Below are 26,298 nucleotides of genomic sequence, written 5' to 3' on the forward strand. Positions count from 1 at the left end.
GCCGAATGTGAAGAGGAACAGCAGCATTCAGACGCCTCAAACACGGATGTGTGCGATGATGTGCGGTGTTTGGATGTGGTCGAGAGCTGGGAACGTTTTAAATAACACGCATTTCTAAACCTCAGTGTCACTTTTGCTTAAATGCTCTAGCAAGTGGACAAATATCCTGAGAAACAAAACACCCCCAAGATGATGAGCTGCTGGACTGAGTGCAGGTTCCTATTCTCCGTAATCAGTGAGGGACCGGAGAAGCCCATGTGGGGGGGAGATGTCAGGGATGGAGGGAGGTGGTCCAGACTTCAGCATGGATCCATGCTGCTGGATGCTCACCCCTTGTGGAAGGCAGTGGCGCCGTCTTTGGTCAGCATGGTCCAGCGGCAGATGACCACACTCTCTTATTGCCCTGCTGGAGAGTTGATGTAGTGCATCTTAAGCAAATGCACCTGGGAGGTGGTGACCATGGTGCAGAACCCTGACAAGAGGCAGACACAGACTGACAGGCCAGGGTGTCTCTGGTCCAGGAGGAACAAGGCAAGATCCCAGGTTTGAAGTGGGAACAAATGCGGCCACGATGCAGTGTTTCCTGCAATGGAAGTGCTTAATAGAGCATTTGAAAGTGAACCAGGAATAGCAGGGGGTCGCTGGAGATTTATCTGAAAGGTCACCTGACATGAGCCTTCAGTTTAAAATGGCCTCTTGGATGAGGTCATAGGTCACAAGCTCTGTACAGATAACCAGGGCGTTTTTGCTGAGGTGTGACAGCATGCCTCGAGGATACAGCTGGCAGTCAGCGTCCGTCATACAACACTGTGGTGCTTTAAGAATAAGAATTTAAGAATGTATTTTTATTACAACATGAAACATGGTAACACCGCCACTAACCTGACACTGATCGGCGTTCCCTCAACACTCTTAATGCTGCACTCTCTCCTGATTCCCCAGTTGTCTTATTAGGTTCTTGCCTTGTTGATAGATGCTGTGCAGCTCCTGCCCCGATCCTGCTTACACCTATAGCTGGTCCTTCACTGAAAGCTCTGCCGAGCCGCACTTACACCTAGTCGACTCCAGGACAGCCATACGTCTGTAATGTGCTGTTTACCTCACTCGAACATAACGTCAGACAAAAGTGTCTGCTACGTAAAAATGAATGTGAATGTGAAATAGATGTTTCTGAGTGTTTGAGAAGATCTGTTGCTTTGTTGGTCTTTGAGGTGATCCCCGAGGCAGCTTGTTAACCGGCTCCTCATTATGGAGCCGGATACCGGGACGCCACCAAGAAGTGCTTGATGTTGTCATAGAGGCTGATTCAGATGGGGGTGAAGGCCAGCTGCCTCTCGAGCCTGGCAACCGGCCCGCTGTGGAGGGACTTTACACCTTCTATCTGCACCATGGTGCTGACTGTCCCAAACAGGCCCCTGTGCTTGATGTCCCTCGCCAGCTCTGTAGCTGCTGCCTCCCCCTTGATCTGACATATGGAAACGGATTTAGGTGACAGGAGTGGTGAGGAGGTCCAGCTGTGTCTGGGGCAGGGGGCTGGTCAAGGGGCTGGAGCAGGGGGCTGGTGCAGGTGGCTGGTCAAGGGGCTGGAGCAGGGGGCTGGTGCAGGTGGCTGGTGCAGGGGGCTGGTGCAGGGGGCTGGAGCAGGGGGCTGGTGCAGGGGGCTGGTGCAGGGGGCTGGAGCAGCAAGATGTGGGAAGAGAACTTCAACAGTAGTAAGTGACTGGTGGATCTGGCTTTGCGTGGTATGTGTCATGAGCCGCTCGTCCGATCCTCCCGTGTGCCACTCCCCCTCATTTACCTCGTGTGGAATCCCAGTGTTCTCAGCTGTGTCTAGTTGTTGTTGATCTAGTCTGGTATTTAGTGCTTCCAAGTCTGTCTTACCCCTGTCTGGTCATTGACGTTTGTACGCGTTTTGTCCAGCATTTTGGTGTTTCCCGAAATAAAACCCCGATTACCCTGCTCTTCGTGTTCCTGCTCCTGCTTCCCTGTTTCGGACCGTAACAGTATGTAGATGGGAGTACACAAAGGCGAACGTAATGTGTACATCTGAGGTGCTGCTTAGTCAGAGGTACCCCTGCAACAGGGGCCTCGTAACCCATGTCTGAGGTTTTTATAGCCCACAAATACGGGAGGATTCAGATCTTTAGAAAGCAGTGTGACCTGGCATCTACTATGGCTGACAGCAATACATTACCCTAGCATGGACTTTTATTATTTAATATCCTATATACATCTGTAATAAAAGGATGAGTACAATGAAATATGCATGGTGAATATGTTCTAGATGATTCCGAAATATACAAAAGTATATCATGCATTAACAGGTTGGCATGCACCTCACCCTTGGCTGAGCTGTGACACTGTCAGGTGTAAACAGCTGCAGAGAGCAGGAGAAGCAGGAGGTTTGCTGCCAGTTGGATTTGCATGGGTGCTGGGTGCCAACAGGCAGGGTGGGCTTTGCTCTTAGGCTCCGAGTAAAACATTATCTAACACCAGCAAAGACACCCCATCTCCAGCCTCTTCCTTGGATGCAACATGCCCAAACTGTTACTGCTGGCTGGTGAGGATATGGCATCAGCAGGGATTCGTCATAGTGGGATGTGCCGTGTCTGAAAGCTCACTCATATATTTAGTGCATTTATGTCTATTTCTGTCAGGTATTGACCATCGGGACAGAGGCCTGTCTATTGGCCAAATGCAGGGTGAGACAGTGGTGTAAGCTGTGCAACAGGAGGGACATGTTTCTGTTTCAGTCAAAATGTAATCTATGATTTATTCTCTGAGAATAAATATTTCTGCATTCTTACTCCTTAAAATAAAAATAATTTAAAGTGCACACTACCAGTCAATTTCTGCTCTTTCTGTATACTAAATATAGAGTTAAACATGGCTTCTGATGCAGTCCCTTTCAGAATTTGTAGTCATTTCCAGGAAAATTCATGATGCAGGTGCTGCCCCCCTGTGGCCACGCAGTGCATGAACACAGACCAGACAAGACCTGCATGAACAGAATAGCACTCCCCAGTAGTTTGCTGCACCTGCCCATGGTTAGTGCTGTGTGTAAAGTGATACGGCTGCTAAAACCTCTCTCTTCTGGCCCCTGAAGGTAGCTAACATGCTGGCCAGCTTCATGACAAGACACAAGTTTGCAAAAGCAAGGAGCAAAACCAAAAGGTGACTTTCTGCACACTTCAGTGCACAAGACCTCTGAAATGCAGTCTATTTGGTGATTGTGATGCACCACATAACAGTTTTCTGTCGATCAGTCACTGTCCTGTTAGACAGGGCCTGCTGTGATCCAGCCCCATGGACACATCCACCAGTGCGATTTCGCCCCAGAGTGGAAACAGCAGTCGTCTCTTTCTCTCTTCCTTTCTAGCTCCTCCTATCCTTTCATGTGATGAAAAGCAACTAAGGAGTCTTCTTCTGTCTCTATGGTATTTAAAATCCAAAGGGACTAAGAGAGCAGGAGGCCTCTCTGCTATGGATATTCCTGACTGCACTTCAGAGCTGGCCAGCAGAACGGAGCTCAGACCCTGTTCACCCGGCCGCTTCTGCCCACCTCGGACGTACTCACACCAGAAGCTTCCCATTCTCCATGGACAAGGAGGATTTCTCTCAGTCTGTCTGACTTTTGTATGAAACCTGTTCCAGCCTTTGTGGTATTAGCATTGCTGATGAGGAGGACCGAATCTATTAAACTGTAACAAACTCCACGGAAACAGGGTGTGAGTCTTGCTTTCAATATTTAATTATGAATTTTAAAACCCATAATTAACTTTTCCTTAATTAAATATTGTAAAATTATATACATAGAATTACTGAGATTGGAAAAAATGAAAAGCACCTTCAATACAATAAAGTTAGTTTTTAAAAATACAACTGATTATTTATATTACAGGAAGGGATTATAAATTAAACTGTGATAAAAAGAGACAAAAATGGTGATTATACTGTTAACTACTGCGAAAAACTTCATCATTAAAGTGCATGTGCACAACCTTAGACAGGGAGATAGCAGACAGGAAGATAGCAGGCAGACAGTGAGATCAGTGTAAACAACATGGGTAAGTGATATTAACAGTCACACTGAACATGGGAGGAGGAGACAAGATGTAAAAGAGGCTACTGATGACAGCATTTATTGCATATGATGATCATAAGTCATTATTAATAAATTAAAATACCCAAAATACACATTAAGTACAATTTGCTTCTTATTCTTACTTAATACTTATTCTTGCTTATATTACCCACAAATCCATTTTCATAACACATGTGTTTTTGATTTCAGATACATACAAATTCATCTGCTATTTTACAGCTGTGTGGATGTCAGTCCTTCATTTTACACCCCAGACATACTGAAGTACAGGAAGGGAACAGGCGAGTTCTTCGTGCACCCAAGCAGAGCTCTGGTCAGCAAATATACCACAACGTGGCTTATTGTCCAAATTGCTCCTATCTCAGCTGCTGGAAGGAGACTAACACAGCAGGTCCTTGTGTCTGAGTGAAGCCTCTATCCAGAGAGAAGAGAAAGGTCGTGGTCACAAGAAGAAGCAAAGCTGCCCACTTTGCACATATTCTTGGCATTGGAGATGCGAGCCATGAGGTCCACAGGCTTCTCGAAGTACAACACCAGGGCCGGCTGGTTGAGCACGGAGGCCAGCAGCTGATCGAAGCTGATGGCCCAGTCCCGGTCCGGGTAGGTGGGCTGGGGCAGGCTGTCTCCGAGGTGGCCTTTGCGCACCAGTACTGTGTCATCAGCAATGTCCTCGCAGCGAAGCTTGGCCTCCAGCTCCTGGGAGCCAGAGCTCAGCACTGAGTAGGAGGAGACGGAGGCGTCGTCTTTGGCCTCGTCGTCAGAGACCAGTGTGACCGAGGAGAGCCCTACCCCCTTTGGGGATGAGTCCTCTATCCCCACCTCCTCTAGTGGGTTCCCAAACTCCAGCTCCTGGAGACAGTGCCTCCCCTGGCTGGGCATCTGAAACAGGACATCCTGCCTCACTGGGCCACTGTCACTTCCACAGTTCTCTTCTCCAGCGGTGGGGCTGCAGAACTGCTTGCTCACCTCGCCAATTTCCAAGAGCAAGCTGGTGACAGTGGCGGTTGCATGGTACAGATCCTGCTCAGTTGGGTCCTCACTAAACATGCTGTAAAGGGTCTTGCAGAGCTCAATGAACTGGCCCTGAGCAGGACACAACACAGGAGACCAAGCACTATGTTAGGAAAATTCAAAAACAACTGAAGATGGGTTATCAATGACTCACCTAGAAACTCAGAGGATTAGGGATAGAGTTATTTAGGCATAGAATTATTTTGTTGGCAAATTAATGTACCCATTACTCAGAATTGCACTTGTCTAAAAAACATGGTCACTGTCCTGTCCTGATCGTCTGCTCCTTCCATGTGCCATGCCCCCTCGTTAACCCCGTGTGGATTCCCCGTGTTCACCTGCTGTTTCCTGTTACCATTATTAGTCCAATGTATTTAGTCCGCGTTTCAGTTTGTTTCCCCAGTCCGGTCATTTTATTGTCAGTCTGCCTTACTGCTTGTTTTTTCCTTTTACTCCCATTAAACCCTGTATTTTTCCTCGTTTTTACGTCTCCCGGCTTCTGCTTCCCCGGTCAGCGCTGTGACAGAATGAGCGGACTCTGCAAAAAGATGCCTCCCCTCACGGAAGCAGAATACCTCCAAGCAATTGACGAGGTAATTTACTGGCTCACCCAGCCCGTAGTAAAGAGGAATCCTGCAGCTAGAGCCCTCGCTATCAGGTCCAGGGAGATCCTAGACCAGATATCCCCACCTGATAACTCGCACGTCGCAATGGAGGTGTGAGCCAACCTACAGCAGTTGAGGGAAAGAGTAGCGGAGGCGACGATCAGGCAAGTTCACGTGGATAGTGGACTGCCTTTTCCCCCGCTACCCGGGCAGCCCGAACTCGCCATCGCTCCTACTGTGTCTGCTCGTAGGAAGAAGCGAAAGACTCACAGAGGAGCGGATCCCTTGGGGAATTTCCCTCAACCTCCTGCAGTGCCCCCCGTGGTTCCTGTGCCTCCTGCTTTGGCTCCACCTGCACCTGAGGAAACCCTGAGGAAGCTGCTCCACTGGAGGAAGAAGCAAGCTCCCTTAATAGGAGTAGCTGCACCCGAGACTCCTGCTGTGCCCAATGTTCTGCCCATTCCTGAGGCCCCTGCTCTGGCCACTCCTGAGGCGCCTGCTCCACCCGTCCCGGCTCCACCCTGTGGTTCCTGCTTCGCCCCCCATGGTCCCTGTGGTTCCGGATCCAGCATTGCCTGTGGCTGTGACTGCGTCGCCGCCTGCTGATCCTGAGTCGGCTGCTGCACTGCCCGAGGCTGCGGCTGCTGCACTGCCCGAGGCTCCAGCTGCTGCACCACCTGAGGCCCCTGCTGTGGCTGCTGCACCACCCGTAGAGCTTCCATCCCCCGTGGTTCCTGATTCGCTCCCCTCCCTGTGATTCCAGTCCCTGCTCAAGGTCCAGTGGTTCCCATGCCAGCGGTGAATGCTGCTCCCCAGGAGGTTCCTGCTGCGCATCCTCTGCCTTCGCCTGAGGCCCTGGCTGCACCAGCTGCTGCACTGCCCATGGCACCGGCACCGCCCATTGCTCTGCCCGTTGCTCCTGCTACAGTACTGCCTGCAGCGACTGCTCAGGCCGGGCTCCCGGCTCCACCTGCAGTGGCTGCTCCGCCCAAGCTCCCGGTCCCGCCTGCAGCTGCTCCGTCCAAGCTCCCGGCTCCAGCCGCAGCTGCCTTATACGCAATCCTGGCTTCGGCTCTGTCCTCAGAGGTTCCCGCTCAGCTCCCCATGGTCATTACCCTGGCTCTCGTGGCTCCAGGTCCTGCAACTTTGGCTGTGCCACCTGAGGCCCCAGCTCAATTGGCTGCTGCTGCGCCCGATGTCCCGGCCCAGACTCTGCCTGCGCCTGTTCCAGTCCCCGTGATGGCTGCTCACGAGGCTCCAGTCCTGGTGGTCGACGCACCGCCCAGCGAGGCCCCAGTCCCGGTGGTCACCGTGCCGCCCAGCGAGGTCCGGTGGCTGATACGCCGACCTGCGAGCCCCCAGCTGCCCTTGTCCCGGACACCCCGGCTGCAGCCCCTGGGATCCTTTCACTGGTACTTGTGACTAGTGACATGGTGTATTGCAACAGCAATAAAGGGTTCTCATCATCATCATCCTTGACCCCTCAGCCTCAGTCTCCCTGGTCCTGGCTCCCTCAGCCTCAGTCCCCCAGGTTCCTGACCTTGCTCCCATGCCCTTGGCTTCCTTGACCTCAATCCCTGTCCCCAAGGAGGTCCCTGACGACCTGACCCCCGCTCCTTCCTCCATATTGGAGCCCGAGCAGGAGCTTGAGTAGGACCCCTCAAGGATCACCCTGACTACTCCCTTGGAACCCCCCAGGAGGTCATCCCGGCCGATGCCCCCTTTTCACAGTGGCTCTCAACCAGGTTCCTGCCTCTCAGTTTCCCGGAAAGGAGGGGACACCGACATCATCTCCCCCTCCCCCAGTGCCTACGTCTCTGGTTGGTCCCTTTGTGCCCCCTGTGCCTCTTCAGTGTCACTCTGTGCCTTTGTCCTCTTTTGGTTCCTTTGCCTCCTGTGTGTCCTTCCCGTCCTTTTGTGCTCACGTCCCCTGCTAGTGCCTCCTGTGGGTGTACCCCCTGTTTCCTCTCCTCATCCCACCATGCCTTTATTCCCCGGTATGGACCCTCCGTTATCCCCTTTAGTGTCCCTGGGTCCCTTGTTTCCTTTTTTGGTGCCCCTGTGCGTGTCTGCATTCCCTATGATTTCCCATTTGTTGTCTGAGTTGGTTTCCTTGTGTTTGTTCTGTGTGTCTGTGTTTTTTTGTTTTTTTCCCTGTGCCCCATTGATGTTGCTCTTGTCTCCCCAGGTGCTGTTGTGTCCCCGGAGTGCGTGCCTTTGGGGGGGGGGGGGGGGTCCTGTTCTGCACTGATCATCTGCTCCTTCCGTGTGCCATGCCCCCTGATTAACCCCGTGTAGATTCCCCATGTTCACCAGCTGTTTTCTGTTACTGTCATTAGTCCAATGTATTTAGTCCGCGTTTCAGTTTGTTTCCCCAGTCCGGTCATTTTATTGTCAGTCTGCCTTACCGCTTGTTTATTCCTTTTACTCCCATTAAACCCTGTATTTTTCACGTTTTGACGTCTCCCGGCTTCTGCTTCCCCGGTCAGCGCCGTGACAGTCACAGTGTATTGTGTTCAGTTAGTGGCATAAACTAATGATGTTGCCATCCACTGCCAACCAACTCAGTGCTAGTTGTAACTGAAAGAGCCTCAGAATGAACCTGGTTCAGTTTTGGCAGCTCCTTCACGTCATCCAGATTGGACTTGATATCTGGATTCCACAGCCTTAAGAAGTTCTGACACTCAACAACATGCAGCTTCTTCACTGAAAAGGAAAGAGAGGAACAAATCACCACAGATACAAACATCTGCTTTGCCAAAAGGTCGCCTTCCAGTTCCTCAAAATATCTACCTTTTTCATTCTTGAAGGTAACTCTGACAAAACCATCATCCTTATCTTTAATTGACCTGGAATCAGGGCCTGAAGAGATACACAGAACTCAATTTAAGTGTAAACAAAAACACATGACTTTCAGTGTTCCAATCTATAACTGGGAAACCTACCGTGAGAGGTCTCAGGGTTGAGATCTTCAAAGAAATACTGGGTGGCCTCAAAAGCAGACTCTGGTTCCTCTGGTTTGTTGGTCACCTCTGAAGGTTGCAGAACAAGGAATCACGCAGATACTCAGGTGACGCTACTCTGGATTTTTCCACAGATTGATCTGGAATTTGGATCTGGGAAAACTTACCAGGCAAGGCGTGCAGCTTATAGAGGAGCTTCAACTTCTCAGTCAGATCCCCATGACAAAGTAGACCTACAGACACAGCACACAGCCATATACAACCACACTCATCTTGTCTATAAATCCATTGCCTGTACTACTTCCCCAGTGAACTAGAGGCTATGACTGGTTTCCATGACCACTAAATGTAACGCCAAGGGAGAACAATACCAACCACTGGGAGCCTTAATAGCCAATTAATGGGTGAATGTGTTTTTGGCATGCTTGGGCAAGCAGTGATGTCACAGGACTTACTGAGTCCGGTGGCGAACTCCGCGAAGTTGATGAGGGAGTCAGCATTACAGTCGAGGAGCCTGAAGAAGCGAGCAGCCAGGGCATCAGAGTGGACACCGCCAGCCCAGGGGAAGAGCACATTGAAGAGGCCTGTGAACTGCTCCAGGTCAATGCGGTACTGGTCCAGGTAGGGTAGGCTGGGGTCATGCCTGTCTGCTGGGCTGCTAGACCCACCCCAGTAGCAGGTGGCCAGGTACTCTGCCTGCAAGACAGTGGTAGCAGTGTCCCTTACAAGAGCAGCCACCAGGACCAGCTGTGGTTGTAGAATTTTATACATGCGTAACATTAAGCACGATCCCAGACTTTCTGAAACACCACACTCAATTTCTGTATCATAGCACATCAGTATCTACAAAGAGACATGCTTCAATTTACTTTCAGTTGACAGTGGAAAATGTTTACAATATATACCTCATTACACATAGGATTACTCAGGAAAATGTTAGCATACAATGCTACAGCTTGGACGACCTGAATCGAGAACGTTCTGTAGATTGCAAAGATACGCGATTCAGGTCTGTGCGTTATACCTATCCAAGTTACGAGCCTAAGATTAATGGGGGCGAAAATCAACGCATTTGTGTTTGTTGGCTTCTCATGGTTAACAAACAGATGAATATTGTGATAAATATTGAGGCGTTATGATGAGTGGTCTTGATTGGTCTCCAAAGAAAAACTCGAGTGCTCTATGTCTGAGACCAAAACAAGGCCAGGTAAAAAAAAAAAAGTCAATTCTGAGACGAGAACAAGACTGGAAAAAGTGGTCTCAAGACCGGTCTTGTCAGGATTTACTGGCAGCATTTGGGAAACATTTCGTTCATATATTTCGTTAATCTTTGCAACTGACAAAAGCCAAAAGCTGCTCTTGAAAATGTCCCACGAACATAGCTCTTTCCTTCAAACCAAAGCCAGACAATTTTAACATAGTGCATTTCTTCCCTAGTTAAACTAATAGGCTTTCAGAGCATTTATGGAGCTCTATGATTCCACCTCAATGTCTTCTCCACTGACTAAGCCCCACATGTTTAGCTCAAGCTAATGACCCCTACAACCACTCACCTTAAAGAGGACATACAGCTCCTCCAGCTCAACAGCACTGAAGGCCATTTCTGTCAGTATTGTTCGGATCTAGAGGACAAATAGCAACAGTAACGAGTGTTAGGATAGGGTCAGCTTACAATTAGCATGGTGTTGTAATTCTTGAGACTTTGCGGTCAAATGATACTCTACCACATTGCGATTAGCATGGTGTCAGCATGCTCAAGACTCTGGGGTCAAATGATATTCTACCACAGTGCGATTAGCATGGTATCAGCATACTCGAGACTCCGCGGTAAAGTCATACTCTACCACATTGCATTAGCATGGTATCAGAATACTCGAGACTCTGCGGTCAAGTCAAACGCTACCACATTGCCATTACCATGGTATCAGCATACTCGAGACTCTGTGGTTAAGTTATACTCTACCACATTTCCATTAGCATGAAATCAGCATGGTCAAGCAATCTTCGAGGACATTGCCATTAGCATGGTGTCAACGTACTTGAGACTCTGCAGTCAAGCAATACTCTACCACATTGCGATTATTATTGTGTCAGTGTGCTTGTGACTTCGCAATCAAGTGATACTCTACCACATTGCGCTTTGTTGTGTCCTCAATGGTCTGAATCACCCTCAACCGCTGTTTGAAGCGCATCTGTTCAATGGCATCAGACCGGATGGTGCCAAATTTCTGTCAAAATGTCAAGGAAAAAAGAAAGGTCCACAAATGAACACCAGGTTTCCTGGGATAATAACATCTCATTTCTAGTACTTCACACTCAGCCTAACACCAAGGCCTAAAACTATCACTGTATTTCAATGCTGATATCAAGCATTTGAATTGGAAATGCTTCAAATTTCTATTTTGGAAGCTTTTGAGACTCTGTATTGTTCCAATTTCACAGGAATCCTACAACCATTTCTGCATCCATTTCCTCCATTTGACCCTACAACTGTAACTAGTGGTGTATGGTACCTCATACGAACTGTGCACCAGCCTGAAGATGTCCACCTCTGGGTGAGGGTCCTTGTCATCTATCAACAGGGAGTGCAGGTGAGGTATCGGGGGCATAGTGCTGTCTCTGTTGGTCACGCTGTCCAGGTACCTATAAATTCCGTTTTCATATCAGACACTATAACACCAGAGATTTACGTGGCCTTTTGTTCTCAGATCTATTTATAAACTGTCACCTTCCCATGTCTCTTTTCTGCAGCGAACATGCAGCCCAATGGTCTGAAATCCCCCCCTGACCCAAAGTTCTTTATTGCGCTGCCTCAAGACATCATTTATTTTTATCCTTCTGTCTTCCAAATACCACAGCACCTCTAAATATTTGACAACTACCAAGTATATCAACTCCCAAATGCTACAGTATCTATAAGGCATATTTGACAACTACAAAGTTCACAGACCCACAGGCCCCAAACGCAAACTACTTTGGTCTCCATATTCACACTGATGCGGCCACTTCTCCATAGGTCACCTACATTATGTGAAAACATGCAGGGTGCTTCCTTGTACCGCTCACCTGCCCAGAACTGTCATGGCCTCGCCATCATCTCTGCATTTGAGGAGGCTGTCAATGTTGGCCTCCAGCACAGACAGGGCCAGCTGGAAGATCACCTTGACGCCCTCATAGAAGAAACAGTCAACGACCACCACGGCGCTCTCGAAGGGCATGACGCTGAGGAAGAGCGTGAGGAACCAGGACAGCGAGATGGTGGAGATGACACCTAGGTTCTGCATGCAGTCATATAGTTGGGGCACATGGTCCCTGGCCAGTTCCTCAAAAACACCCTGGTCCACCAGCGCACCTGGACACACATGGACACAGACTGTGAGGGCCAGCAAGAGAAAAATTCAGCAGTTCTGACCAGTGCCCACTAACTTCAGGTACCTTACTGAAGACCCTCTTTGAAGGTGCATCTCAGTTCCCAAGCCCCGGTGTGAGAAAGAGGACTAACCGACAACTCTGGTGTTGTAGTAGTCAGGCAGCATCCGCTCACACAAGGCCACCAGCAGCCAGAAAGCCTCCTCCTCCTTAGCGTACAGCAACAACACAGATGTGACAATATTCATGGCCTGTCAAATAGGGAATGAATAGGAAAGAGGCAGAAACAGAGGGCAAAATCCGATCAGGAAAGAGTTAATGACAAGAATGGAAAAATCAACCCAAAGGACAAGATATCTGCCACCCGGCTACACCAGGAGCTGGCGTCACTCCACCTGGCAGTATCCAATGTCGGGGTTGCGGAAGGCATAGGCGGTGAGCACTCTCCGGAGAGCGGAGATGCCGATTTCATTCTGGAAGGCGGGGTGCTCGGGCAGGGAGCGATGCAGGTCCCTCTCGATCTCCTCAGTGGCCAGGCTGCATTTCCCCGTGGACTTCTCCACCAACTCCTCATAGTAGCCTGGGTGGGTGGTCATCTCATTGATGGCTCCTGTCCCAGTCAGAGACACAACTATAGTGAGGAGATTCACATTTGCATTTTGTTTATTTACCAGACTCCAGATAACCAACCAAGCAACCAAACAAGACATTATTTAGCGCACTCTGGCTAAATACATTTATTTAGCAAATTTTTGGAGGATCATACATTTTTGTATGATTTGCTCAGTGGCCCAACGATGACATTACCCTGCCAACCCCAGTATTTCAACCAGTTATCTTCTGATAAGCACAGCATCCTAACCTGCTGAGCCACAGAACACCCCATGAATTCCCGGTAGAAATGCTGGGCGTGATGCAGTGCTGGCCTGTCCCTTTTAATGTAACTTACAATCATTATTTAACTAAAACACATAATTGCTTTTTCTTTCACTGGGTTGGTGGACACTGCCTTGCCATCCCTGGAGAAATGGAGAACTGGTACGGTAAGACACACTGAATTTCAAACAAAACACAATATTATTTTTCCTGAAGGACAGAAACTTGATACTGAAAAAGGATCCAATCTGCGTGACCTTCCTCCTGCTTACCTCAATCCCTCAGGAAGATGAGCCTAAAAATAAATGTCAGTGTGTGTGATGCGCATAGCAACGACAGCTAGGAGACAAGAACACAATAGCCGCTCACCACACCCCATGTGTCAGAGGTATACTGGGACATTACAGATATTAGCGTGCAAAAGTAGCACAGGAAGCAGACATGTGGGTCAGCACTTCCAGGAAGGCTCAGTCCACAAGCCAGACTGCTTGAATCAGACCTCCTTCAAGCTCCACAATCGCCAGCCTGTAAACTCCTACTTCACACATTGAAGCACTAGCGCGTTCCTGGGCCTTCAGTGAGTCAGATGGGTGGCGACAAGGCTCACCGGAGAAGAGGAGCCAGAGCTCGCCTCGCATGCTGTCAGGGATGCCTCTGAGTACCAGGTCCTTGGTCCTCTCCGTGCGGTACATGCACACCCCCTGCCCATACTCTGCAAAGTGGCTCCTCCAGTCTTTCTCCTTCAGGACCTCCTTAGCCTGGGAGGAGATGCAGAGCAGATGGCTCATTGTGAGGATCATAACAGCTTAAAATAAAAAGAGCTCCAGTTAAAATCACCCTGACAGCAAGTCTCATGATTTATAAACAGTTGAAACTATGCTTGGCCAGGTTCTCATTTCGGCAGTCGGCTAAGAAGGACATGAATAACTCCAATGGACTCCAATAACATTTTGCGGGATAGCCAGCGTGGATTTAGGAGAGGTAGATCTTGTTTAACGAATCTGTTGGAGTTTTTTGAGGAAGCTACTCAGGAAGTTGATGATAAGAAGGCCTATGATGTAATCTACTTAGATTTCCAAAAGGCTTTTGATGTTGTCCCCCACAAGAGGCTCCTACTTAAACTCAAAGCGACAGGTATTTTAGGTACCGTAGCGACCTGGATTGATAACTGGTTAACAGATAGGAAACAGCGAGTAGTTATAAGAGGCAAAATGTCACAGTGGGCCTGCGTCCATAGTGGGGTACCGCAGGGTTCAATTTTAGGACCACTATTGTTTCTAATTTACATAAATGATATAGATACCAATATATACAGTAAACTGGTGAAATTTGCAGATGACACCAAGGTGGGTGGTGTAGCAGACACTGAATTAGCGGCTCAGCAGCTACAGCGGGATCTTGATTTAATTAGTGACTGGGCTGATACCTGGCAGATGAAATTTAACGTAGACAAATGTAAGGTACTCCATGTAGGGAGCAGAAATATAAAGTACAGGTATTTTATGGGTCCCACTGAAATAAAGGTAGCTGATCATGAAAAAGACCTTGGTGTGTATGTTGATGCTTCCATGTCCCATTCTCGCCAGTGTGGGGAAGCAATAAAAAAGGCCAATAGGATGTTGGGGTATATCTCCAGGTGTGTGGAGTATAAGCCAAGGGAGGTAATGCTAAGATTATACAATTCCTTGGTGAGACCTCACCTAGAATATTGTGTGCAGGTTTGGTCACCATATCTTAAAAAGGACATTGTGGCCTTAGAAAAGGTGCAGCGTAGGGCCACAAAAATGATTCCTGGTCTTAGAGGAATGTCATACGAGGAAAGGTTACTTGAGCTAAATCTGTTCAGTCTCAAGCAAAGGAGACTGAGGGGGGACATGATCCAGGTATATAAGATTCTAACAGGTTTGGATGCTGTTCATCAAAATAGTTACTTCAGCATTAGTTCAAATACACGAACTCGTGGCCATAGGTGGAAATTAGCGGGAGAACATTTCAAACTGGATTTAAGAAAGCACTTCTTTACACAGCGCGTAGTCAGAGTATGGAATAGTCTTCCTGATAATGTAGTGCAAGCTGAATCCTTGGGTTCCTTTAAATCAGAGCTAGATAAGATTTTAACAACTCTGAGCTATTAACTAAGTTCTCCCCAAGCGAGCTTCATGGGCCGAATGGCCTCCTCTCGTTTGTATAGTTCTTATGTTCTTATGAATGTCAACATTGTTATTGTTAGCTGATGATGTCAGAAATACTAAATTTATCTGAGGATTTAAAATAAACAAATGAACAAGCCCTCAGAGAAAAAAGAACTACGACTATATTGCTGTAAAAACCAATCCCGGGGTATTTCTCCTAACATGTGTACTAGAGGGCACTGTCTACCAGCTTTGGGTTGAACTCCTCTGGAGACTTCCGGCGGTACATTGTCATCAGGGCCTGGCTGGCGGTAGGGATGCTGTCATCGCTGAGGCTGAAGAGCCGCTCGCATTCGGGTTCAGAGCCACAGGATGGCAAGCTGCTCTGGTGGGAGTAGGCCTGGAATGGGACGGCAGTTACTGTCCTGGGAGCAACTGCAAGCTGCTCTGTGGAACTCCAACCCCAACCCGCTACATCACCATTTCTACAAGCTCCACACAGTCATAAATAAAGCTGTACTTTCAGAACTTCTAAAATAGAAAAACTGTACCATTCGGGGACTGATGAGATTATCACATGACATCAGCTTACTGTATCGTATCATTCACAGTGCACATCAAGTATCAGTTATCAGTTATCTGCGGCAAATGCTTCTAGATTTGAAGCAATGGGGAATTCAGAGGGAAGCAGAGGAATTGCCCAGTACCTCATCATCCGATGAGCTGAAACTCCCCGTAATCTCTTCCTCAAAGTAAATCCCGGAAGTGGTCTGCTGTAGAAAGTCTGAGATCCTCTGGACTAGGAAGTCGCGGTCTTTGAGGTTGGCAAAGAGGAACGTCATCCTGTTCTTGGTGCTGATAGACAGAGGTCTGGGCAGGACGCTGGAGCTGTCCGCCTTCTCTACGACTGTCACCTGGAAGATGCCAAGGGACACTGAAGAGTATGCAGAAATGTGGACGGTGTTGGGGCTGGCTGAGGAAAGGGACCATGTGTGGTGTCAAAACAGGAAAGGATAATCTCTATGGTCAAAATCGATGGCCATTATGCTCCAGCTGTGAAGAATCCAGGACATGAAGCAGAAGCACAGTTGATAGACTGTTGATGCACAAGTGAAATTTCCTAAACTCAGGTAGTATTTCTAAACACGAACAGTATCTCTTAACATGCGCAGTATCTCCTAAACAGAGGTGGTATCTCCTTAATGCAGGCGAAATCTCTTGCAGTCTTGCAGTAATGCTCATCAGGCCAGCCAATAAGTCAATAAGTCACTGTCATGAATTCTAGGAATTGGATGAGCAGCTGCCACTGAAGCCACTGGTTACGTGCTTATCAGCGCTCCAGTGCAGAGGGTGCCGCATTACCTGGCTGAGGAGTGCACTGCTTCACCCGAGCTGGCGTCTCGCATGTCGGACTGCTCTTCATGAATACTGACTATCATACATACAGACATTGTTCAGTTGTGCATTTGTGTTAACAGCTGGGGATTCTGAAGCTTTTAACCTAACCACCAATCCAATGGACACCCTTCAGGTCATAACTCCATATTCTTCACTACTTCACATCCCTCCCGGTCTATCACTGGATCTCCTAAATGGACAAAATCATCCTCTCTGTGCACAGGAGTCATAAAACCAACAAAAATTTATTTTTATTCATTCAATTTACAAGGCCATGTGCACAACTGTATTTTAGCTATATTTTTCTAAGTCTTATGTCCTTGTCTCATTGTGCCACGTTTTAATGTCATATAAATATTTCTATTGTTTTGTGTTGGTTTTTTTTTTTTGCATTACGACCAAGATGGAATTTTCTCCTCTGTGTGTGACCCTTTGACTTAACTTACTGCTAACAGGATGTCCCAGCAGAATCCCACTGTAGTCCTGCTTAAAGCACTTTAAGCACCTTAAAGGATGATTACCATTGTTTGTACCACGTGTAATTCTGACACTTTTCTATAAAGATCTGCCAAACGACACGAGCCCTCCCATCAGGTCCGTCAGTCGCTAACCTCTCTGAGTGGGATGATGAGGCTGCACAGGGTCTCCTCCTTGCTGGCAAAGCAGATATAGTTTGTGGAAACGAACATCTGGCCTAGGATGTGGGTCTTGTTGAAGGGGACCCAGAGAGTGCAGTCTGTGTGTCCGTCCAGCTTCTCATTTTTGGGGAGCCTGAACAGGGCACGGTATCGCTCGCTTTTCGCCCTGGCATCCAAATCCCTGAACCAAGACACAAACAATACCATCTATTTATATGTTTTCAACAAGCAGGAGGACGTCTGATTCAAATAAACTTTACAAGGACCAACCAAAAATAAAGAAGCACTTCACTACTCTTCAATAACATCTATAAGCTTACATCCATCCATTCAACCATTTTAAGTGAGACTGAGCCACACAGATCTGCAGGACATCTGAGAAATTACAGGGCGCAAAGTGATGCATAGCTTGACAAGTTGTGGAGGAGCTCAAGTGAACAAGGGAAGAACAGTGAAGCTCCACACACAACGCATATGAACTGACGGTTCTGGAGAAGCAAAACAATACAATCAACTAAGCTATTCCAACAGCTGCAAACATGTAAAAGGTTCCATTAGAATGTGGATAAACCATGAATAAAGGATGAGGACAACAAGAATTCTAAAAAAGACTCGCCTTTTGAGGGCAGACACCTTTTTCGGGGTTTTGGTCTTCAGCTTAGGCAGTGAGAGGTCCTGCTCAAAGCTCTTGTTATCCAGCAGCTGCCTCATGGCAATGTTGGCCAGCTGCTCCATCAACTGGAAGGTCTCATTGGTATTCAAAAAAATACTGAAGATGTGCTCCTCGGACCTGGTGCTTACTGAGATCACATCCGGTAAGAGCATGGTGGCACGTCTCTCCAGCTGAGTGACATCAGCCCATCGGATCACCAACTTTACTGTGACAAGAAGAGAGACCACGCTACCTAAGAATGCAAGTGTCTGGAAAACACTCCAATGAAGGCCATGGCCTTTTTAGAATGAAGCCGTGCAGTACAATGAAACAATGAAACGTTTCCATACCCTCCTTCCCCAGCAGGAAAGAGCAGAAGCAGACGTGGTTGATGCTGAGATACAGTTTTCCTTGTCTGGGCACTTTGTTCTTCCAGTAGCTGCAGGAGTAATAATTCACCAGCTTCTCTTCCTCTGGCATCCCGAACAGCTTGTGGAACTTGGTGATGGCCTCCTTGAAGCTGTCCGTGTCGTCCTCCTTGACATCGGGATTCTTCGTATACTCAGCAATGATACCCTTGGCAGGAGAGAGGACAACAGCAGTTCAGATCTACACTGGTCAGAAATTACTGTAAAGTAGCTCTGCTGGAACTACACATTCCTTTAATTTAAATCCTTTTTTGACTGCATATGACAAAGGAACATTCAAAAAGTCAAAAATATTCATTCTTTTCTATCTAGCTCATGGTAATCTATTAACTGATTCATGGATTATGTTTATCACCTGCCACGCTAATGCAAGGGCTGATTCAATAAAACAGCTACCAAAATAATCACTGCAGTGTGCTTGCATTGACTCGACTGATCAAACAAAAGCACTGTTTACCTGTAAGATTCACTTATTCTGGGAAACTCAAAGTGCTTACCAGCATCACATATTCCCTTATTTACACGCTCAGATATCTTCTGGCACAAATGAGGTCAAATACTTAGAATAACCGCTCAAGACACAATACCTATCAAAGACACTCAACCCAAGTGCTATGAGAGGTCAAAACTCACAATCATAATGTGTGAATGCAACCGTTATATACGAGGCTAAGAATGTAGACATTGTTTTGATAAATGCAAGAGCTTGGTTTAGAGTTTAACAATCAGTGACTTTTAAACCTCTCTTAGTCGGAAAATAGCACACTGGAATGCCAAATAAGGGCCTGTATCACCATTGCTCAGACAGTAAAAAGACGCACATTTGCTTCATTCCACAGCCACAAAAACGTTCCTCCACTCAGGCTCACCTGTATCTTGCCCCTGACGAAAGTGGTGATGTCGTTTTCGTTCTCAAAGACAGAGAGCGTCTGTAGGAGGTTGTGCTCCAGCCAATCCCAGTGTGCCGTAATCTCCCTGTGGGAAGCTCCTGGGGGGGACATGGGAACTGAGGGCAGGCTTATGGTCTACGGCACCCCCCGCAGCAGAATCAGTGCCTATAATAATAAGCATTTTCTGCAGGATGACAATGTCACGGTATGAAGCAGCGACACATAGCTGATCTCTACGGCTATCTACAAGAAAATGCAAGGCATCCAATTAGGTACTAACTTCAGAACATATGGTGAGGGATTTTCTGCAGATTCTCATGCGGACTTTAACACGGCCCAGCGATCTGAGCTGCTTCCTAACCTCGGGCCTACAGTTCGCCAGAGGAGGTGCAGTGAGGGCCAGTGGCTGATACATGTAACTGTGACGGACAGACAGGTGGTACCTGCTGCTACAGGCAGTGACTATACTGCTGTCCTGACTTTCTCTGGCCAAAGCGTTGCCCAGCCAGAATGAAACAGGTTTACCCCCTAGTAACTAGTGACCTAATTCTAATGTCTAATAACGGAACCCATTTCTGGTCCTCAGAGAGAAATCCCTCACCGAGTCAGAGCAGTAGGTAACAGTGAAGAGAAAAGAAAACACCTGACATCTTGCATTACGCTCGGATGGACTGCCGGAGAAAAACATAGAAGGGCCGCAGTCTACAGCAATTAGAAATACTGCTAAATACAAGATTCATGAGGAGCTCATTAGTGGCAGTGAGAACAGAGGGTTTTCCCAGCCACCCACCGTGGGCTACGGTCCAGCAAACCACAGAGTCTGGAGACTGGTAGAGGATTCTGTAGGGAGCTACACGAGCAGGGGAGTCCAGAACAACGTCGAGGGTCCCGACCAGCAGGCCTGGGAAGGGAGGGAAAAAGGGAATGGGGAGAAAGAAAGATGGAGGGAGGGAGGGAGGGAGGAGAAGGTTAGGTGGCCATTTCAAACCCATGCTCAGTAAATATGTTTTAGCATATTAGCATGTTCTGTATGTCCTTACTGAGACAGACAAGTTTCTTCAGTTGGGTGAAAACATGCTGCTGAAGCTAACAATGTGTTTAGCTTGATAAATCAATACAGTGTTGCAGCCTGCAGACACACAGCAGAACCGGGCCGCGATCAAAACGCAGACACCCAGGAGAACCCGGTCGCTATCAGACATCCAGCTTCTCCTCACCCTGCGAGGTGTGCTAAACGTGTTCCTCTATGCTTCTCCGCTTCTCCTCACCCTGTGAAGTGTGCTAAACGTGATCCTCCATGCCTCTCCTCTTCTCCTCACCCTACAAGGTTTGCTAAACGTGTTGCTCCATGCCTCTTCTCTTCTCCTCACCCTGTGAAGTGTGCTAAACGTGTTCCTCCATGCCTCTCCTCTTCTCTTCACCCTACAAGGTTTGCTAAACGTGTTGCTCCATGCCTCTTCTCTTCTCCTCACCCTCTGAGGTGTGCTAAATGTGTTCCTCCATGCCTTTCTGCTTCTCCTCACCCTCTGAGGTCTGCTAAACGTGTTTATCTATGCCTCACCTCTTCTCCTCAACTTCTCAGGTGTGCTACACATGTTCCTCCATGCCTCTCCGCTTCTCCTAACCCTCTCGGGTGTGCTAAACGTGTTCCTCCATGCCTCTCCTCTTCTCCTAACCCTTTCGGGTGTGCTAAACGTGTTCCTCCATGCCTCTCCTCTTCTCCTCACCCTCTCCGGTGTGCTAAACGTGTTCCTCCATGCCTCTCCTCTTCTCCTCACCCTCTCCGGTGTGCTAAACGTGTTCCTCCATGCCTCTCCTCTTCTCCTCACCCTCTCCAATGTGCTAAACGTGTTCCTCCATGCCTCTCCTCTTCTCCTCACCCTCTCCGGTGTGCTAAACGTGTTCCTCCATGCCGCTCCTCTTCTCCTCACCCTCTCCGGTGTGCTAAACGTGTTCCTCCATGTCTCTCCTCTTCTCCTCACCCTCTCCGGTGTGCTAAACGTGTTCCTCCATGCCTCTTCTCTTCTCCTCACCCACTGAGGTATGTTAAACATGTTCCTCCACAACTCCCCGCTTCTCCTCACCCTCTGAGGTCAGCTAAACGTGTTCCTCCATGCCTCTCTGCTTTCCCTCACCCTCTGAGGTCTGCTAAACGTGTTCCTCCATGCCTCTCTGCTTTCCCTCACCCTCTGAGGTCTGCTAAACGTGTTCCTCCATGCCTCTCCTCTTCTCCTCACCCTCTGAGGTCTGCTAAACGTGTTCCTCCATGCCTCTCTTCTTCTCCTCACCCTCTGAGGTCTGCTAAACGTGTTCCTCCATGCCTCTCTGCTTTCCCTCACCCTCTGAGGTCTGCTAAACGTGTTCCTCCATGCCTCTCTGCTTTCCCTCACCCTCTGAGGTCTGCTAAACGTGTTCCTCCATGCCTCTCCTCTTCTCCTCACCCTCTGAGGTCTGCTAAACGTGTTCCTCCATGCCTCTCTTCTTCTCCTCACCCTCTGAGGTCTGCTAAACGTGTTCCTCCATGCCTCTCCTCTTCTCCTCACCCTCTGAGGTCTGCTAAACGTGTTCCTCAATGCCTCTCTGCTTTCCCTCACCCTCTGAGGTGTACTAAACCTGCTCCTCTATGCCTCTCTGTTTCTTCTACACTGTGACCATACCCACATCAGCCAATCAGACCCCCCCCAGTTTCCGAATTTATCTACCCACCACTTTCACTAGAAGGAAAACCATGGTAACTGACACTGCTGTTCCTCAATGAGGTCTTGCACGCCTAAGTCTGGAGGCCTGTGGGGAAAACTCTGAAAGCTCCCCACCCACTTATCCATCTCACAGTCACTCATCCAGTAAAGGGCCACAGTAATGCTTGAAGCACAGGGCAAAGGTCAAGGCCTGGATGTCCAGCCCTGGCAGGATACAGTGAACCACGCCACGCCACAAGCCATCAGGGAGGTCATCTGACCTCAGCACACTTTGTGAATTTAAACTGCTGTACCTTAAAGGAAAGCTGTGAATACAGGCAGGACAGCCTGAGAGTGCAGTGCTATTCAAACCGCCATACCCTGCAGGTGTGAGGTAACAGGGACATTATTTAAGGCAGGCAAGAAGAACACAAAAGAAAATACCGCCCTCACAAGCATTATGAAACAGTGCACTTCTGTATTTTCAGTGCCAAATAAGAACTGATATCACAGCCTTTAGCAACATGTCCTCTGCGGCTGTGCTGTCTAGCCGTACAGGATCGAGGACACGACTTCAGCGTGTGGCTGTCACCTCACACACAGCTCAGTGTGTAGCGAACACTGACACCCATATGTTTGCCAATAAAGAATTTCTCGTGGGTAGAGATTAGGAGCTTGTCGTTTTGTCTAATTTTAATACACTTTCATTTAAAAAAGAAGAGGCTGAAACATACCAAAGAGGAAGAGAGCATGCTTAAGGGAGGGAAATGAAACTGGCTTTGTTTGTGTCACACCCAATCTTAAGTCATTACAGACTGTGCTGGTGAAAAGGCAGGACCTAAACGGTGAGACCTGAACGCATCTGTGCTGATTTGAGCAGAAGCATAGATTTGTTTTGCAGCTGATAAGACTTCTAAGATCATACTGCACCCTTCAGTCATACTACTGACCCACAGGTGATTACGTTTAGCAGATGAACGCAATTAGCTGTGATACATTTCAAGGTACATTTGCACACACAGCACGGATATTCTCCCTGTTCAAAAGTCACTTGCAAGCCAATGTCCTTTTAAGAAAAGTAGCCAATGATATGTTTCACATTTGCTTTGGTACCTACTCTTCAAATCTCTATTCAGTTCTGCATTGCAGCTTGGATATTAACATTAATAACATTAATTAATAACAGCTTCACAAGATGCATTTTAAACAGTACAGAATTAATAAATAGGTCTACTGTAATATCCATGAGAAGCTCAAGCTTAGGGTTTCTAGCAAATTCTGCTGTTTTTACCACAGAATAAAAGCACTTTGGAGGGTTGGGCGCACCATGAGCCAAGGCGGCCTAGTACACACGCGCGCGCGCACACACATCGGTGACATCATACCCAACAGCCATTAAGCTTCCTCGCTCAGCCCGGGCAGCAGAACCCCGACCGGGGGATAAGATCCGAACTGGTGCATCTGCCAAGGTTCGAGACCATTCAGTGACGTACAGATAAACCAAACGCCGTCTTCTGGCGGCCCGGCGTAGATACAGGTCGCATCTTTGGCGTCTCCAGAAACTGACTAATATTACGGATGAAATTTATGACGTTTACTGTAAATCATGACAAAAATCCGGTATAATGTGTCAGTAGATCAAAACTGATATCAAATCTACAGAAAACAAATAATTGATTATTGTTTAAAATCCAAAGTCTCTCGGGGAATGCCTGAATTCACGAATTAGCGTATAAGTGATTCGTATAAATACAAAAAAATCGGTAACACCGCAAATATCGGCATCGCGACGATGCGTCGAAGTAAAAGATGCTGCTATTCAAATAATCATGGACTAGCATTGCGTTTTATATACGTTGGTTACATTTTCCTGTAAGTTTTGCGTAAACTTGATCACACATTTGGCTAAAAATTGTAAATGTTGATATTCTGCTTCTGTCCTGCTGTTTGGGAAGTCACGAGCAGATGCGGCGCGCGGCATGATCACGCGCGGCCGCCAGTATACGCACGCGCCGGGGAGCGGGTTCCCGTTGCCTCGGTCCTCTGCTCGTCTCAGAAAAGACACTCGCTTTTACCTTTACAATTTTTAAAATAAACTTTCCGTAAAACTCACATTATCAGTCTAATTTACAAAACAAGTTCCAATGTAAATGTTTTCTGTGGATATCCAAGTCGGTAGAGACTTATCTAATGAAGACTAATTTACATTTCGTCGAGGATTTTTATAGCCAGATAACTTAGTCAACAAAACTATATTGCTGCTTTTGTCATTTTTATGCCAGCCATTTAATTAATTAAATTTGCATCTATGCATATATTCTGCGATTGGGGTAGACATCTGGGTATATACAGTGGTTAAATAATAAGTATATCAAATTAATGACGCGAATGTTGCATGAATTGAATGGAAAAGGGACACAAACCAGCGAGGAGTATCCAGCCATCATGTACCTGCCAGTCCGCCGCCTCCGCGCCCCTTCCTCCGCTGCAAGATGAAATAGGGGTTCGCCCTCTCCGTAGTCCACAGGGCTCCGGCCATCAGCACCTCCTCCAGCTCGACCCACATCTCCTCAGGGGCGTCAGGAGGACAGCATTCAGCCGTAAATCAGAGTCCTCCCCCGGCTGTAGCGCGGTCCGTTAGCGCGGAGCGGCAGCGCTTGTGTAAATGCAGATCAGGACCACCCGGCCGGCGCGTATCGCACATGCAGAAAACACACCTGCACCTCATAAAATTACATAACATACATTTCCTCTGATCAGTATACTTAATAGCATCTATTTTAAGGTCTTTATATAATGATCGTTTAGCACGAGCATAATACGCCGCATTTAATGCATGATTTTGACTCACTGTTTTATTTATCTCCGACCCCCAATATCAAATATCCTAAAACGAAATATGTTGAAGTGGTGAGCGAACAGCACTAAACGCTCCTTCTTTATACGCAGAGGATGCGCAGAGCCCGGTGCTTTTTCCGCCCACGGAGGCTGTCAGGTGAGATCGGAGCCGCTATGTCCACCATAATAAACGCATAAGCATAAATGCGGCTGACTGGGAGGCCGTGGAGCCGCGTTCCGGAGGAGGAAGGACGGACGTCTGACGTCAGCCTAGGGAGAGGTGCGCTGCTGGGGGCAGCTGTGCTTCTGGGATTCATGGACACAGTCCCTCCAAGTGGTGCGCTACTACTGAATGATAAACAAATAATACGATGTTAACCTAACAAAGAAGAAGAATGATAATACAGAATGAGAGCTGTACAATATACACCCAGTGTTTGAAATGGACCAGTACTCACTAGTATGCAGTACCAGCACCTCTTTACTTTTCTCTTCAGAGTACCGTCACCTCTCAATATCTGCTAGTACTGAATAACAAGTGGAGTACTGGGAGCTGGTACTGAATGGGAACCCACATTTCCCTCCAATCCCTCGAACCAGCATGTCTAGCATATGGAAAATGGCTTTGATCAGACGTTTTAACCGAACTGTAATGGACCTCTGGTCCCTGTCTCTCATCTGTATGAAGCAAACGTGGTCGCTCTGGGTGAGCAACCGCTAGTGATGACTGGTATCGCGCAGGCTACCTGATAAACCTCAGAACCTACGCATAGGTGAAGGGAAAACGTTCGAGGAAGCCATTTAGCAGGCCTCATGTCGCCCTCTGGTGAACATTCAGTTACAGAACTCAACAGTAAAATGTTTGTTTAATGACCCATGTTGTCGGGCAACAATGCATTTCACTCCACATTGTGTCGACTGTAATTATGTATGTGACAAACATAATATTGAAACTGAATTATTCTTTTCAAACAGATAGTTTCATTTTTGTAACAAAGGGTCACCTTAGCTTGTTGTGGAATAAACTTATTCTCTTCCGTTGTTATGCGTCACACCATCGCAGATTTCTAGAATAAGAGTGATAAAGGAATATTCGTTTGCTCAATTCATAATTCTCGGTAATCCAAAAGGCCCCCAGTTCTATGAAAAGCGAAGGAGGATGTTCTTCACCAAAATAGAAAACGAATCACTGGGAAGAACCAAAACAAAGGGAAGAGCGGTGAAAAAAATACGTTTTTTTTTAACTGGCAAGTATTGATACGGAAATTTTGCGGGCTACGAGGCAAAAAACCGAAAGATCGAAAGGTGAAACCAAAATGCGCGACGCTCACCGCAGCTGAAAATATGAAGTACTCGGCTCACCGACCTCCGACGCCAAATATCACCCGTTTAAACGTAATGTTCCGTTTTGTACAATTTCTGTACACTGCAGACCAGTACCTGAGCATTTTATCCTTTAGTGAAACATCACTACACTATTCTAATAACTGCAGTCTTAGCATGATGTGTGTGAGCTTTGATGTCGTTATCTAGCCTTGAAACACCGGGGAAAAACGTCCATGTTACGATGAAGTAACTCCATTCTTATGATGACTCCATGTGGTATGACTGTAGCGTATCATTTGATATTTTCTCGTAAAACCAAAAACGGCAAATGTCAGAGGGCACCCCCTCGGTGACGTGTGAGGTTAGTATCCGCTTTCCGTTCCTCTTCT

The 26,298-nt window shown here is 47.6% G+C and overlaps 1 protein-coding gene and 1 long non-coding RNA gene across 4 annotated transcripts; one reads left to right on the plus strand and one right to left on the minus strand.

Annotated features, from left to right (window-relative positions):
- Positions 1-1,659: 1,659 nt before the first annotated feature.
- On the plus strand, positions 1,660-3,820 carry LOC125705055 (uncharacterized). Of its 2 annotated transcripts, none has more exons than XR_007381338.1 (3): positions 1,660-1,712; positions 3,107-3,174; positions 3,380-3,820. It is a non-coding gene; the product is annotated as an uncharacterized LOC125705055 (long non-coding RNA). The 2 variants fall into 2 exon arrangements; XR_007381339.1 differs by having other exon boundaries at positions 1,689-1,742; positions 3,455-3,820.
- LOC125705054 (TBC1 domain family member 9-like) lies at positions 3,746-26,298 on the minus strand. Of its 2 annotated transcripts, XM_048971380.1 has the most exons (22): positions 24,597-26,298; positions 24,197-24,462; positions 19,858-19,968; positions 19,047-19,165; positions 18,100-18,325; positions 17,714-17,975; positions 17,071-17,278; positions 15,769-15,975; positions 15,309-15,461; positions 13,537-13,687; positions 12,449-12,663; positions 12,187-12,304; positions 11,751-12,036; positions 11,198-11,327; positions 10,814-10,912; positions 10,238-10,306; positions 9,140-9,380; positions 8,852-8,917; positions 8,667-8,753; positions 8,515-8,583; positions 8,324-8,427; positions 3,746-5,188 (listed from the first exon to the last, which is right to left on the minus strand). In XM_048971380.1, the coding sequence occupies exons 2-22, from the start codon at positions 24,309-24,311 to the stop codon at positions 4,520-4,522; spliced, it is 3,705 nt and encodes a 1,234-aa protein (XP_048827337.1). In that variant the 5' UTR covers positions 24,312-24,462; positions 24,597-26,298; the 3' UTR covers positions 3,746-4,519. The 2 variants fall into 2 exon arrangements, with proteins under 2 accessions (XP_048827337.1, XP_048827336.1); XM_048971379.1 differs by having other exon boundaries at positions 24,197-26,298.

The sequence above is a fragment of the Brienomyrus brachyistius genome, chromosome 12 (assembly GCF_023856365.1).
Source record: "Brienomyrus brachyistius isolate T26 chromosome 12, BBRACH_0.4, whole genome shotgun sequence".
In the NCBI taxonomy this organism is placed as follows: domain Eukaryota; kingdom Metazoa; phylum Chordata; class Actinopteri; order Osteoglossiformes; family Mormyridae; genus Brienomyrus; species Brienomyrus brachyistius.

Coding starts and splice junctions, on each gene's coding strand:
- LOC125705054 (XM_048971380.1), bottom strand. CDS start 24,311: ATGTGGGTCGAGCTGGAGGAGGTGCTGATGGCCGGAGCCCTGTGGACT. Junction 19,166..19,857: donor TTGCTGGACCGTAGCCCACG/GTGGGTGGCTGG, acceptor TGTCCCCCCCAG/GAGCTTCCCACAGGGAGATT. Junction 5,189..8,323: donor AGCTGCCAAAACTGAACCAG/GTTCATTCTGAG, acceptor TGTCCTGCTCAG/GGCCAGTTCATTGAGCTCTG.